The 12,557-nt window shown below is 46.0% G+C and overlaps 1 protein-coding gene and 1 long non-coding RNA gene across 2 annotated transcripts in view; one reads left to right on the forward strand and one right to left on the reverse strand.

Moving 5' to 3' along the window:
* The window catches only part of LOC103093681 (uncharacterized), a 123,360-nt gene that overhangs the window by 30,945 nt on the left and 79,858 nt on the right, over positions 1–12,557 (forward strand). The window lies entirely within an intron of this gene.
* COL23A1 (collagen type XXIII alpha 1 chain) overlaps positions 1–12,557 on the reverse strand; it is a 492,298-nt gene that overhangs the window by 12,804 nt on the left and 466,937 nt on the right. The window contains exons 17-24 of the mRNA XM_056811712.1: positions 10,256–10,300; positions 9,359–9,448; positions 8,644–8,706; positions 8,023–8,079; positions 3,610–3,636; positions 3,016–3,078; positions 2,862–2,915; positions 229–255 (exon numbers count right to left, since the gene is read on the reverse strand). Of these exons, the coding sequence (XP_056667690.1) occupies positions 229–255; positions 2,862–2,915; positions 3,016–3,078; positions 3,610–3,636; positions 8,023–8,079; positions 8,644–8,706; positions 9,359–9,448; positions 10,256–10,300 (426 nt within the window). The remainder of the gene's footprint in view (positions 1–228; positions 256–2,861; positions 2,916–3,015; positions 3,079–3,609; positions 3,637–8,022; positions 8,080–8,643; positions 8,707–9,358; positions 9,449–10,255; positions 10,301–12,557) is intronic.

Here is a 12,557-nt window from a genome sequence, read left to right on the forward strand (position 1 = left end):
GACACACTGCCTAGGGCCAGTGGAACCACTGGTGTCACGCAGGAAGTGCTCTCCATCATCCGTTGTGAAACAGATTGCTTGTAGAGGCCAAGAAGAGTGCCTGGTGCCTGCTCTGGACCCCCCTTCCCCACCCCAAGAGGGACCATGGGACAAGGGCATGTCCTAAGGAGTTCCTCGGGAGGCCACTGATAACCCCAAGTCTGGGGGAGAAGACAATGAGAAACTTACATCCAAACCTGGCTCACCAGGTCTGCCCTAGAATAAAAGAGAGAGGACAGGAACAAGTTATTTATTATTATTATTAATATTAAAAACCAATTACCTTCCATCTTGGAATCAATGCTATGTATTGGTTCCAAGGCTTAAGAGCAGTAAGGGCTAGGCAATGAGGGCTAAGTGACTTGCCCAGGGTCACCTAGCTAGGAAGTGTCTGAGGCCAGATTTGAAGCCAGGGCCTCCCGTCTCTAGGCCTGGCTCTCAAATCATGGAGCTACCCAGCTGGCCCCAGGAACAAGTTATTTTATTTTAATTTTTTTTCCATTTGAATTAGTTTATTTAGTCAATTTAGAACTTTATTACTTGGTTACAAGAATCACATTATTTCCCTCCCTCCCCTCCATCCACCCATCCTGCAGCCAACTTGCAATTCCATTGGGTTTTACATGTGTCCTTGATCAGAGCCTATTTCCATGTTGTTGATATTTGCAGTAGGATGTTCATTTAGAGTCTCCATCCCCAACCATATCCCCCTTAACCCATGTAGTCAAGCAGTTGTTTTTCTTCTGTGTTTCTACTCCCACAGTTTTTCCTCTGGATGTGGATAGTGTTATTTCTTGTAGATACCTCCAAGTTGAGGAACAAGTTATTTTAGAAGACCCTGCTAAGGTTTTATAGGATCTGGAGCTAGAAGAGCCCTCAGAGCCATCTAGCATAATCCTCTCATTTTCCAGATCAAGAAACCGAGGACCAGGGACGCAATGACTTGCCCAGCATCACACAGGATAAAGAAGGTCAGACAAGCTGGGTGATGCAGATGCACACTAATTCAGGGTTTTAGGTGAGATTCATTGAGGAGACCTAGTCAGTGAGTGTTTCCTATCTTTTTAGGGGGCTGCTTTTGTTTTCCTAAAACTAAATTTTTATTCCTATATTGTACTTTTCTATCACCTCATTTCCCAGGTTTCCCTCCTGCCTTCTCCTTCCAGAAAGTGGCCACTTAGAACAACAAGAAGAAAAAAAAAAGTTCAGCAAAACCACCGAACACATCAAAAAGTCACTTAACCTTTCTATGACTCATTCTCCTCATCTGTTAAATGAAATAGACTGAATTGAATAATTTCTAAAGTTCCTTCCTGCCCTAATGGTCTATGAGTCCATGTTCCTAAAGGAGGTTATGGAGGACCTGGAGTCAGGAAAACCCAAGTCAAATTCAGCCTCAGACACTTAGTAGCTGTGTGACTTTGGACAATTCACTTAGCTTGTTTGCCTCAGTTTCCTCATCTGTAAAAGGAGTTGGAGAAGGAAATGGCTAACCCTGCCAGTATCTTTGCCAAGAAAACTCCAAATGGGGCCACAGAGAGTCATACAGGACTGACACAACAAAGAGTATCTGGCTTTGCCAAGTTCTAGCTTGTGACTTTAAGTACTCTGTTTAGCTTCACTAGTCCTCAGTCTTATCAACTGTAAAATGGGATAACACTCTTGCACTACTTTCTTCACAGGCTGTTCTGAACACCAAATGAACCACAGAACTTGAGAGTTGAAAGGACTGTCTGTGCCCAATGAATCAGCTCATATATGAAAGGAGCTCGAGCCCCCCTCAAGCATCCTCTTCAGTGGCTGGCTGCCTTCTGACTGGAGGCCTCTACTGTGGGCAGATTGGACTGTTGGGAAATTTTCCCTCTGCCACCTCTTCCCACTGCTTCTAGTTTTCTTTAGGGCCAAACAGAACACAGTGAATCCCTCCTCCACATGACAATGATAGTGATAATAATTGTATTTGTATGGTGCTTTAAGGTTTGCAGAGGACTTTACAAAGATTACTAGCTGTGTTACCCTGGGCAAGTCTCATTTGAGACTCCCAACTCCCCTGGGAGGCAGGCACTATTATTATCCCCATTTTACAGATGAGGAAACTGAGGCAGACAGAAGTAAAGTGACTTGTCCAGGGTCACACAAATAAGAAGTATCTGAGATTAGATTTGAACCCAGATCCTCCTCCTCCATCGTCAATCATTCTTCGTCATCATCATCTTCTTCTTCTTCCTCAATTCTAAGACAAAAGAGGGGTAAGGACTAGGCAATGGGGGCTAAATTACTTATCCAGGATCACATAGCTAGGAAGAATCTGATATTTGAACCCAGGTCCTCCCATCTCTAGGCCTGGCTCTCTATCCACTGTGCTACCTAGCTGTCCTTCAGTGTCCTTCTTAAAATACATGGTGCCCTGAACTGAACACAATATTCCAGAGGAAGTCTGATGAAGTCAGAATACAATGAGATTGTTCAGTTGTGTCTGACTCTTCCTGACCCCAATTTGGAGTTTTCCTGGAAAAGACACTGGAGTGATTTGTCATTTCTTTTTCCAGCTCAGTTGACAGATGAAGAAACTGAGTCAAATAGGGTTAAGTGACTTGCCCAGGGTAACACAGCTAGTAAGTGTCTGAGGCCAGATTTGGAGATGAGTCTTCCTGACTTTGGGCCTGGCACTTTACCCACTATGCCACCTAGCTACCCACTGATGGGATTATCACTTTGCTAGGCTCTACTAGGAATAGCAGGTTCCACTGAAGGTCTGTTGAATGAATGAATGGATGAATGAATTTCACCCCTGTAGGGTTGATGGACACAAGAATTTTTACCTTCTCTCCTTTTGTTCCGGGTAATCCAATTAGGCCAGGTGGGCCAGCTGGTCCCTAGGCAGGAAAGGACAGGATTAGGAGATTTTTGGGAACATGGGGTTGGAACATCTAGGTAAAGATGAATGACTGATTTTGTATTTGATAGTCAACTCACGAGCAGCCCATTGGAGCCTTTCTCTCCGGTGGCACCTTTCTCCCCCTTTGCGCCGTCCAAGCCCTGGAAATAGAGAAGGCAGCATGTTGTTGCTCGAGACACCCACAAGGAGGACAGCAAGGTAATGCTATCCTTTAAAACCAGTAGGGTCCAACAAGTCTAGAAACAAAGCATCCTTGGTGCCCGTGTGCTATTTTTTTAAACCCATTTTATTGGTGTAGAGAGCTACAGGTGAGAATCGTCTTTTGCCAACTGAGATCTGCACTCATAGCCTGAGAGAATTGCTGGCCCATTGACATGAGGGACTTCCAGGGTCACCTAGCCAGTATGTGGGACTTGAATTTAATTCTTCCTGACTCTGAGGCCAGCTCACCATATCTGCTATCATCCTCCACAAAGTTCAAAGCTTGCTTCTGAAATAAAGGCTTTAACCTCCCCCATGCCAGGCTAGGGATTTTACCCTAATCAGTGGGTCAGGCTCCTCCCTGTCCTAAGGGGAAGTTCTGGGCTCATTCATTCATTCACAAAACTCTCTCTTCCTGTACAGGGATTCCATGTCTCTAAAAACATTTTATACCAAATTTACTTACTCACCTTGGGGCCCTGGATTCCCTGAAGACCCTGCGAGGGAGAAAAGAAGAGCCATGAGATAGGACTGGAGAGGCAGAATGTCAAGGCAAAAGGAATGAATACGGGGCCAAGGCTTTCTCTGCCTTCTCGTGAACCACCCCATTGCTCCTTGCTCCAGGGCCCTCTTGGTGTCATCTGGTAACTTCCTTCCTGGACCATCGTTTTAGGGAGACTTTTGGCCATGTCTGGGCTCTTCCTGGGATCCCTCTGTCCCCAGGCACTCTTTCTTTCTTTTTTTTTTTAATATATTTTATTTGATCATTTCCAAGCATTATTCGTTAAAGACATAGATCATTTTCTTTTCCTCCCCCCCACCCCCCATAGCCGACGCGTAAGTCCACTGGGCATTAGATGTTTTCTTGATTTGAACCCATTGCTTTGTTGATAGTATTTGCATTAGAGTGTTCATTTAGAGTCTCTCCTCTGTCATGTCCCCTCAACCTCTGTATTCAGGCAGTTGCTTTTTCTCGGTGTTTCCACTCCCATAGTTTATCCTTTGCTTATGAATGGTGTTTTTTTTCTCCTGGATCCCTGAAAGTTGTTCAGGGACATTACACCGCCACTAATGGAGAAGTCCATTACTTTCGATTGTACCACAGTGTATCAGTCTCTGTGTACAATGTTCTCCTGGTTCTGCTCCTCTCGCTCTGCATCACTTCCTGGAGGTTGTTCCAGTCTCCATGGAACTTCTCCACTTTATTATTCCTTTTAGCACAATAGTACTCCATCACCAACATATACCACAGTTTGTTCAGCCATTCCCCAATTAATGGGCATCCCCTCATTTTCCAGTTTTGGGCCACCACAAAGAGCGCAGCTATGAATATTTTTGTACAAGTCTTTGTGTCCATTATCTCTTTGGGGTACAGACCCAGCAGTGCTATGGCTGGGTCAAAGGGTAGATATTCTTTTAGCACCCTTTGGGCATAGTTCCAAATTGCCCTCCAGAATGGTTGGATCAGTTCACAGCTCCACCAGCAATGAATTAATGTCCCTACTTTGCCACATCCCCTCCAGCATTCATTACTTTCCTTTGCTGTTATGTTAGCCAATCTGCTAGGTGTGAGGTGATACCTCAGAGTTGTTTTGATTTGCATCTCTCTGATTATAAGAGATGTAGAACACTTCTTCATGTGCTTGTTGATAGTTTTGATTTCTTTATCTGAGAACTGCCTATCCATGTCCCTTGCCCATTTATCAATTGGAGAATGGCTTGATTTTGTGTACAATTGATTTAGCTCTTTATAAATATGAGTAATTAAACCTTTGTCAGAGGTTTCTATGAAGATTTTTTCCCAATTTGTTGTTTCCCTTCTGATTTTAGTTACATTGGTTTTGTTTGTACAAAAGCTTTTTAGTTTGATGTAGTCAAAATTATTTATTTTACATTTTGTGATTCTTTCTATATCTTGCTTGGTTTTAAAGTCTTTCCCCCCCCAAAGGTCTGACATGTATACTATTCTGTGTTTACCCAATTTACTTATGGTTTCCTTCTTTATGTTTAAGTCACTCACCCATTTTGAATTTATCTTGGTGTAGGGTGTGAGGTGTTGATCTATTCCTAGTCTCTCCCACACTGTCTTCCAATTTTCCCAGCAGTTTTTATCGAATAGTGGATTTTTGTCCCAAAAGCTGGGATCTTTGGGTTTATCGTATACTGTCTTGCTGAGGTCGCTTTCCCCCAGTCTATTCCACTGATCTTCCTTTCTGTTTCTTAGCCAGTACCAAATTGTTTTGATGACTGCTGCTTTGTAATATAGTTTTAGGTCAGGGACTGCAAGGCCCCCATCATATGTGTTTTTTTTCATTATTTCCCTGGATATCCTTGATCTTTTGTTCTTCCAAATGAACTTTGTTATGGTTTTTTCTAAATCAGTGAAGAAGTATTTTGGTAGTTCAATGGGTATGGCACTAAATAGATAAATAAGTTTGGGTAGGATGGTCATTTTTATTATATTGGCTCGTCCTATCCATGAGCAGTTAATGTTTTTCCATTTGTTCAGGTCTAGTTTTAGTTGTGTGGCGAGTGTTTTGTAGTTGTGTTCATATAGTTCCTGTGTTTGTCTTGGGAGGTAGATTCCTAGGTATTTTATTTTGTCTAAGGTGACTTTGAATGGGATTTCTCTTTCTAGTTCTTGCTGCTGAGCTGTGTTGGAGATATATAGAAAAGCTGATGATTTATGTGGGTTTACCTAGGCACTCTTTCTACTCCACCTCCAGTTCTAACTCTCCTTATATGCTGTGGTTCCCCAATAGACTAGAAACTCCTTGAGGGGAGGGACTACCTCAATTGTATTCTGAGCACTGTGCCTGGCATACAGGAACTGCCTTAGAAATGGCTTCTCTCTCTCTGCCTGTCTCTGTCTTTTTCTCTTCCTTCCTTCATTCCTTCCTTCTTTCCTTCCCTTCCCCCTCCTCTATTCTGTCTGTCTCTCTGAGTGTCTGTCTCTGTCTTCCTCTCTCTCTCTGCCTGTCTCTGTCTCTTTTCCTTTGTTCCTTCCTTCGTTCCTCCCCTTTTCTTCTCTCCTTCCCTTCCCCTCCTCTCTCTCTTCTGTCTCTCTCAGAATCCATCTGTCTGTCTGTCTGTCCCTGCCCCCCTCCACTGTCCTGTCTCCGTTTCTGTCTCTGTCATCTCAGCAGGCAATTCTGGGAGGGAGGCAGGGCCAGGACTTCCCAAACCCAAACTCCCCGCATCTCTCCTGCCCACAGTGGTGGGTTAGGCCTCCAAAAGTGTGCGCACAATGTACTTTTAAGTTTAATCTGCCTTATTAACATTTTCTCCAGTCTAGTCAATCAATAAAACAACACATCAAGCACTGGATTGTGGTGTTTGCCAATATTTAACAACCAGCTCTTTCTTGAGCAGGCTCCAGTGTGTCCCTGATCCTAAGAGTCCTGAGGCCCAACTACAACTGGGTCATCTTCCAGCCTCTCCCTGCTCACCTCCCCAACCTCACCAGCTGTAGGCCTAGCTAGGAGGATCACAGAGGAGTCCTTCCTGGCGCCAGGAAAGGGACCAGGAACATTTCTTGGGGTCAAGGAGCTGGGGGCAGCCCTGGCTGCACCCCTGTTAGATGCTTCTGTGGGTGCGATTTGTGCATGTGGGGATCTCTTCATTCCCCCTCCTCACCCTCAGCGGGTTGATGGCCTCCCCTGGTGCCACAGGGAGGGGGTCCAGGCTTCAGATCGGGAGCAGAGGAGGGGGAGCTTGCTCTGGTTAGCCTGGTGAGCCTGGCCTCTGCCTTTACCCCTCACCTGCCTCACCCCATTTCCTCATTTGTTAAAAAAGGAAATTCTCTGGCCCTGCAGGGGAGGACCTTTGTGAGTGAATCACGAGTTTCTGATAAGCTCTGGAGCTTGGAGGCAGATGTCAGTGGTTACACTAGCTTGGTCTTTCCACCCCCCTTTCCTTTGGCCTCCTTAGCTTAGCTCTCCCTTCGGAGCTTAGCTTGCCTGGTCCTTCCTCTCTTCTTTCTCCCCCCTTTTCTCCATGGAACCCAGTGCATTTTGTCCTTCTTTTCTCAGAGACTTGGCATTCAGAGTTGGAGTGAAGTTAGCTAGTCTCTGGAACTAGAAGGGACCTAAGAGGTCATCTAGGGCAACCTTCTCATTCTACAGATGGGGAAACTGAGGCCCAATGGGGCCTGGGGCCTTGTCAGTTAGGGTTAGAACTCAGTTCCTCCTGCTCTAGCCCCGGCGTTCTTCCTGAATCACCCTGCCAAAGCCCTCATTTTACAGAAAGGAAAGCTGAGGCCCAGAAAGATTAAGCGTCTTAAACATAGTCAGTCACATAGGCAGTCAGTGTCAGAGTTGGGATCACAGCACTTCTGTCTCTAAACCCAGCTTTCTTTATGTTGCGCCAAGTAGCCTCCCCTGGGACTTTTTAAAAAAACTTTTACCTTCTGCCTTAGAATCAGTGGTTCCAAGGCAGAAGAGCGGTAAGGGCTAGGCAGTGGGGGTTAAGTGACTTGCCCAGGGTCACACGGCTAGGAAGTGTCTGGGGCCCCTGGGACCTTTTCCTCCCTCCCTTCTCCTAGGAAGGTGTGGATTCTCCATGTATAGCTCTTACAAAAGGAGGGCTGTGGGTGTGCATGCGTGGGTGCAGAGACTTGTATCCCAACCACACTCCTTTGCTCCTCCCAGCCCCAGGCTAGCCTCTTTTCCTTGGCTCCTGTTAGGATATAGATTCAGAGCTAGCGATCACTTCTGAAGGTCATTTAATCCAAACGTTTATCCTATAGATGGGGAAACTGAGGCCTAGAGGAGAAAGAGCCTTCTCTGAGTCATTCATGCAGTCAAGCTCAGGCCACCCTTTCCCTCATACCATGCTATTCCCCATCTATCCCAGGTGGAAAATGTGTAGCCAACAGTCCTTACCATAGGGCCTGGGGGGCCAGGTAAGCCAGGCGGCCCCGGTTCCGCTAGAATCTGGGCCTGGAAAATGGGGACCAAAGACAAATTAATTGGAATTCAAAGGCAAGATGGAGCTTCTGTGTGCGTGTGTCCAGAACTCCCAGGGAAGAAAATCATGCATTTCCTGAGACTGGCAAGGGAGCTTGGAGATCTCTAACCACACCCCACGCCTACCCTACCTCTCCCCACTTCCTACTAGGCTTCTAATGAATGAACAGTTCTGGGCTTTGGCCTTTCCGGCGGCTTTCTGGTTCTCTTCTCCATTCCTACCCTGCGGGTCCACGAGAACAGGCGAGGCTGGAACCTTCTTCTGGAAAATGGTGCTTTGGGACCCTCGGCCGCTGGAGGTTTCCAGCACCAGGCTCGGGGCTCTGGGGATAGGATTCGGATCTAGCACCCACACGGGGGAAGGGCATTCCCTAAAGAGAGGTCTTGTCGGCATATTCAGCTTCATTTTGTGGCGGGAGCTACGGCGACTCCCTCCAAACTGGCCAAAACTAGAGGCAGTTGGTGGGCAATGTATGACTGGTCCAGAATGGCTGTAGGGGCTGGACAGAAGGGCAACGTCTGACTCTCGCTTCTTACCAGGCTCTCCTGAAGACTTGCAGACCCCGATTCTCCCTTCTCGCCTTTGGGGCCATCGACTCCCTGTGTGGGGATGACATGTAGGCGCCTTTCATTTAAGTAGGAAGGACGACAACAGTCAAAAGCGCAGCTCATTTATAAAGCGCTTCATGTACATTATCTCATTGGACTCTCATAAGTCTGGGAAGGAGCCCGGGCAGGGATTATCATCCCCATTTTACAGGGGAAGAAACAGGCTCAGAAAGCTTAAGTGATTGTCCAGTGCCACAGATCTAGGAACTGGCAGTGCTGGGACTCCATTTTCATGATCTTAACTGCTGATTCACTGTTCTTTTCATGGAACCACATTTATAATCATGTAGAAATATTGTAGAAAAATGTAGGAGGCTTCATATTCATTGAATCATAGATTTAGACTTGGAAGGGACCGTAGAGATCATTGAGTCCAACTCTCTCATTTTGCCGATGGGGAAACTGAGGCCTCAATAAGTTACTTGCCCAGGGTCACAGAGGCAGTAGGCAGTAGAGTTAGGATTTGAACTTATGATCTATGAATCTATGTTTGGTACTCTTTCCATAGCACCACAGTGTCCTTAGGACCTGTTGGCTTTCCAAACTGACAGGAATAACTTAATGTAGAGCTCAGCCCAGCTCAACGGAGAGTCCAAGCACCCAGTATCCCATGCCTAGAGCCCACCATGTTTTGTCTACATACCGGGGGGCCAGACAAGCCCATTTCACCAATTTCTCCTTTTGGTCCCATCAGTCCTGGCTGTCCCTGGTCTCCTTTAGAGCCCTTTGGACCCTGAAATACACAAAAGTGAAGAGCCCAGGTTGGAACAGAAACCTTGAAAAAGGTATTTGTCTTCCTGTCTTCCTTCCTTCCTTCCTTCCTTCCTTCCTTCCTTCCTTCCTTCCTTCCTTCCTTCCTTCCTTCCTTCCTTCCTTCCTTCCTTCCTTCCTTCCTGTCTTCCTTCCTTCCTTCCTTCCTTCCTTCCTTCCTTCCTTCCTTCCTTCCTTCCTTCCTTCCTTCCTTCCTTCCTTCCTTCCTTCCTTCTTTCCTTCCTCACTTCCTTCATCCCTTCCCTTCCTTCTTTCCTTCCTTCCTCACAGCCTCCCTCCTTCCCTCCCTCCCTTCCTTCCTTCAACAGAAGGGCAAGGGTTAGGCAAATGGGGTTAAAGTGACTGCTCAGGGTCCCACAGCTAGGAAGTGTTTGAGGGTAGATTTGGACCCAGGCCCCCTCAACTCCAGACCTGGTGCTCTGCTCACTATGCCACCTAGCTGCCCCAGATTGGCCTTCTCTACAAGGTCCAGATTGCTGCAGACTAGCTGTAGCCCTGACACCTGGACAGTACTGGAATCTCAGACCTGAAATTCCTGGAATCTCAGCTTTGACAGACTGGTATTTCTCTCTCTCCATCAAGGTCCCATAGAAGGGCTATGCCCTGTGATTTATAGGCACCCAGTCTGGGAATGAGATGTCTGTGACATGGAACCACTTGGCAAGTGGCTTTGAATATAACTGGATCTGAACTCTCAAGCTAACCCCCATCCCCACCCCCAAAGACCATTTCTTCAAAAGTTACAGCATTCCGAATAAAAAGACGAGACCTTTTCTCCATCGACTCCAGGAGGCCCAGGCAATCCAAGTTCTCCCTAAAGTCAGGAAAAAGAGAGAGGAGAACAGTTCCTTCTGTAGATCTAGTACATTTCCAAAACGCTTTTTCATGCATTTTCTCATTTGAGCCTTATCCCTCCCTGGTGGGAGGTGAAGGAAGGGAGAGGGAGAGGGCAGAGATTCTTGTCTGACTGATAGACAGGAAACAAGATTAGAGAGGGGGCACGTGTCCTGCTCCAGATCACAGAGTGATGTAGCGTGCAGCCCAAATCTGACCGTTGGCTCCGGCTGTCTTCCTTGTTCCATTAAAATTCCATTCAATAGAGCTCCATTAAATTCTGTTAAAAATATCTTAGCTAGGTGGCTAAATGGGTAGGGAACCAGGCCTAGAGGCAGAAGGTCCTGGGTTCAAATCTGATCTCCAACATTTCCTACCTGTGTGATTTTGGGCAAATTATTTAACCCCAGATTTGCCTAGTTCTTGCTGCACTTCTGTCTTAGAATTGATACTAAGATAGAAGGCAAAACCCCCCAAGCCCCTCCGGTTCTTTTTGTAGCTATCTCTGTTACCTCATTATGATTCCCTTCCTTTCGTGAGACATAGAAATAGAGTTAAGTAAAACCATCCAGCTAGCCATGTCTGATCACGTAAGCCTCGTACCACACCACTGACATGTAGGGAGTCTGCCTCAGCTGATTTTTGCAGTGCCCATTCCTGAAGACAGCTGTAACGAGCCTTCTGGAGAGGAGGCAGAGACCCTCCTCTCTGGGATCTCCTGTGGCCATTTTTAGGGTCATTTGGAAGCCCCATGACTCCAGAAGGCCTTCTCTGGCTACTGAAGGGTGACTCCGTGACCAGCAGAATTACAAGGTCTCAGGAAAGCAAAGCTCTTGGAAGTCTTTGTCAAAGTCACTGGCCACAAAGTGAGTTTGAACCAGATTAAAGTGTAGTTGGGGAAAGGGGCAGCTGGGTGGCTCAGTGGATACAGAGCCCGTCCTAGAGACAGGAGGTCCTGGGTTCAAATGTGGCCTCAGACACTTCCCAGCCCTGTGACCCTGGGCAAGTCACTTGACCCCCATTGCCTAGCCCTTACTGCTCTTCTGCCTTGGAACCGATACACAATATTGATTCCAAGGTGAGGGTTTAAAAAAATTAATTGGGAAATATTTAACAAAATAAATAAAAATCTAATACAACATAGACAATTGGTTTTCTAAGGCAATATGAAGTCTGCAGGGATCAGTCTCTAAACCACTGACCTAGAGTAACTTCTGTCCAGTGTCAGATTTTCCTGGAGTCAAGATTAAAGGCCTAGTCTTACTCTTTCATTTTATTTTACTTTTATTTATTTCTAAAATCTTGACCTTCCACCTTAGAATCAATTCTGTGTATTGGTTCTAAGGCAGAAGAGCAGTCACAAATCGGCAATGGGAGGTAAGTGACTTGCCCAGGGTCACACAGCTTGGAAGTATCTGCAGGCACATTTGAACTCAGAACCTCCCATCTCTAGGCCTGACTCTCAAACCATTGAACTACTCCTGCCTCCTATTTTATTTTATTAAAAAAAAAAAAGCCCTTCCTTTCTGTCTTAGAATCAATACTAGTATCCATTCCAATGCAGAAGACCATTAGGAGCTGGGCAATGGAGGTTAAGTGACTTATCCAGCATCATACAGGTAGGAAGTGTCTGAGGCCAGATTTGAACCCAGGACCTCCCATCTCTAGGCCTGGCATTCTAACTACTGTGCTACCCAGATGCCCTGATTGATCCTTATATAGTGTGATTTCCAGGCCCTTTCCAGTTCTGGTTGCATTCCTCTGCTCCTAAAACATGATGCCCCAAATTGGGTATGATATTCCAAATGTGGTCTGTCCACGGCAAAGCGTGGTAAGACGGCAACTTTCCTTATTCTGGGCACCATATTTCTTTTAAAGTAGCCCAAGATTGCATTCGTTGTTTCACCCTCCTTATAACAGATGGTTCATATTGAGCTTGCGGGCCACTTGGACCCCAAGGTCTTATTTAAATGAACCACATCTTATATGAACATTTCATGGTATTTTATTGGCCTCAAGGAGTTAATGTGGCTTTACAACGTGTCTAATCTATAACTAGGAAGTGGCTGAGGCATACTGGTCCTCCCCCACTCCCCCTTTTGTTTTTCTTTTTCTGAAAACTAAAGAATTTATTTGATTCTTAAAACCAAGGGCTGGCTCCTTGTTCCAAAGGCATTGCTGTCTAGTTTGGGTTTAGCACAGACATGACTGAGATAACCAAGGACAGAGCTGAACCA

Source organism: Monodelphis domestica, chromosome 1, assembly GCF_027887165.1.
Source record: "Monodelphis domestica isolate mMonDom1 chromosome 1, mMonDom1.pri, whole genome shotgun sequence".
NCBI lineage: Eukaryota > Metazoa > Chordata > Mammalia > Didelphimorphia > Didelphidae > Monodelphis > Monodelphis domestica.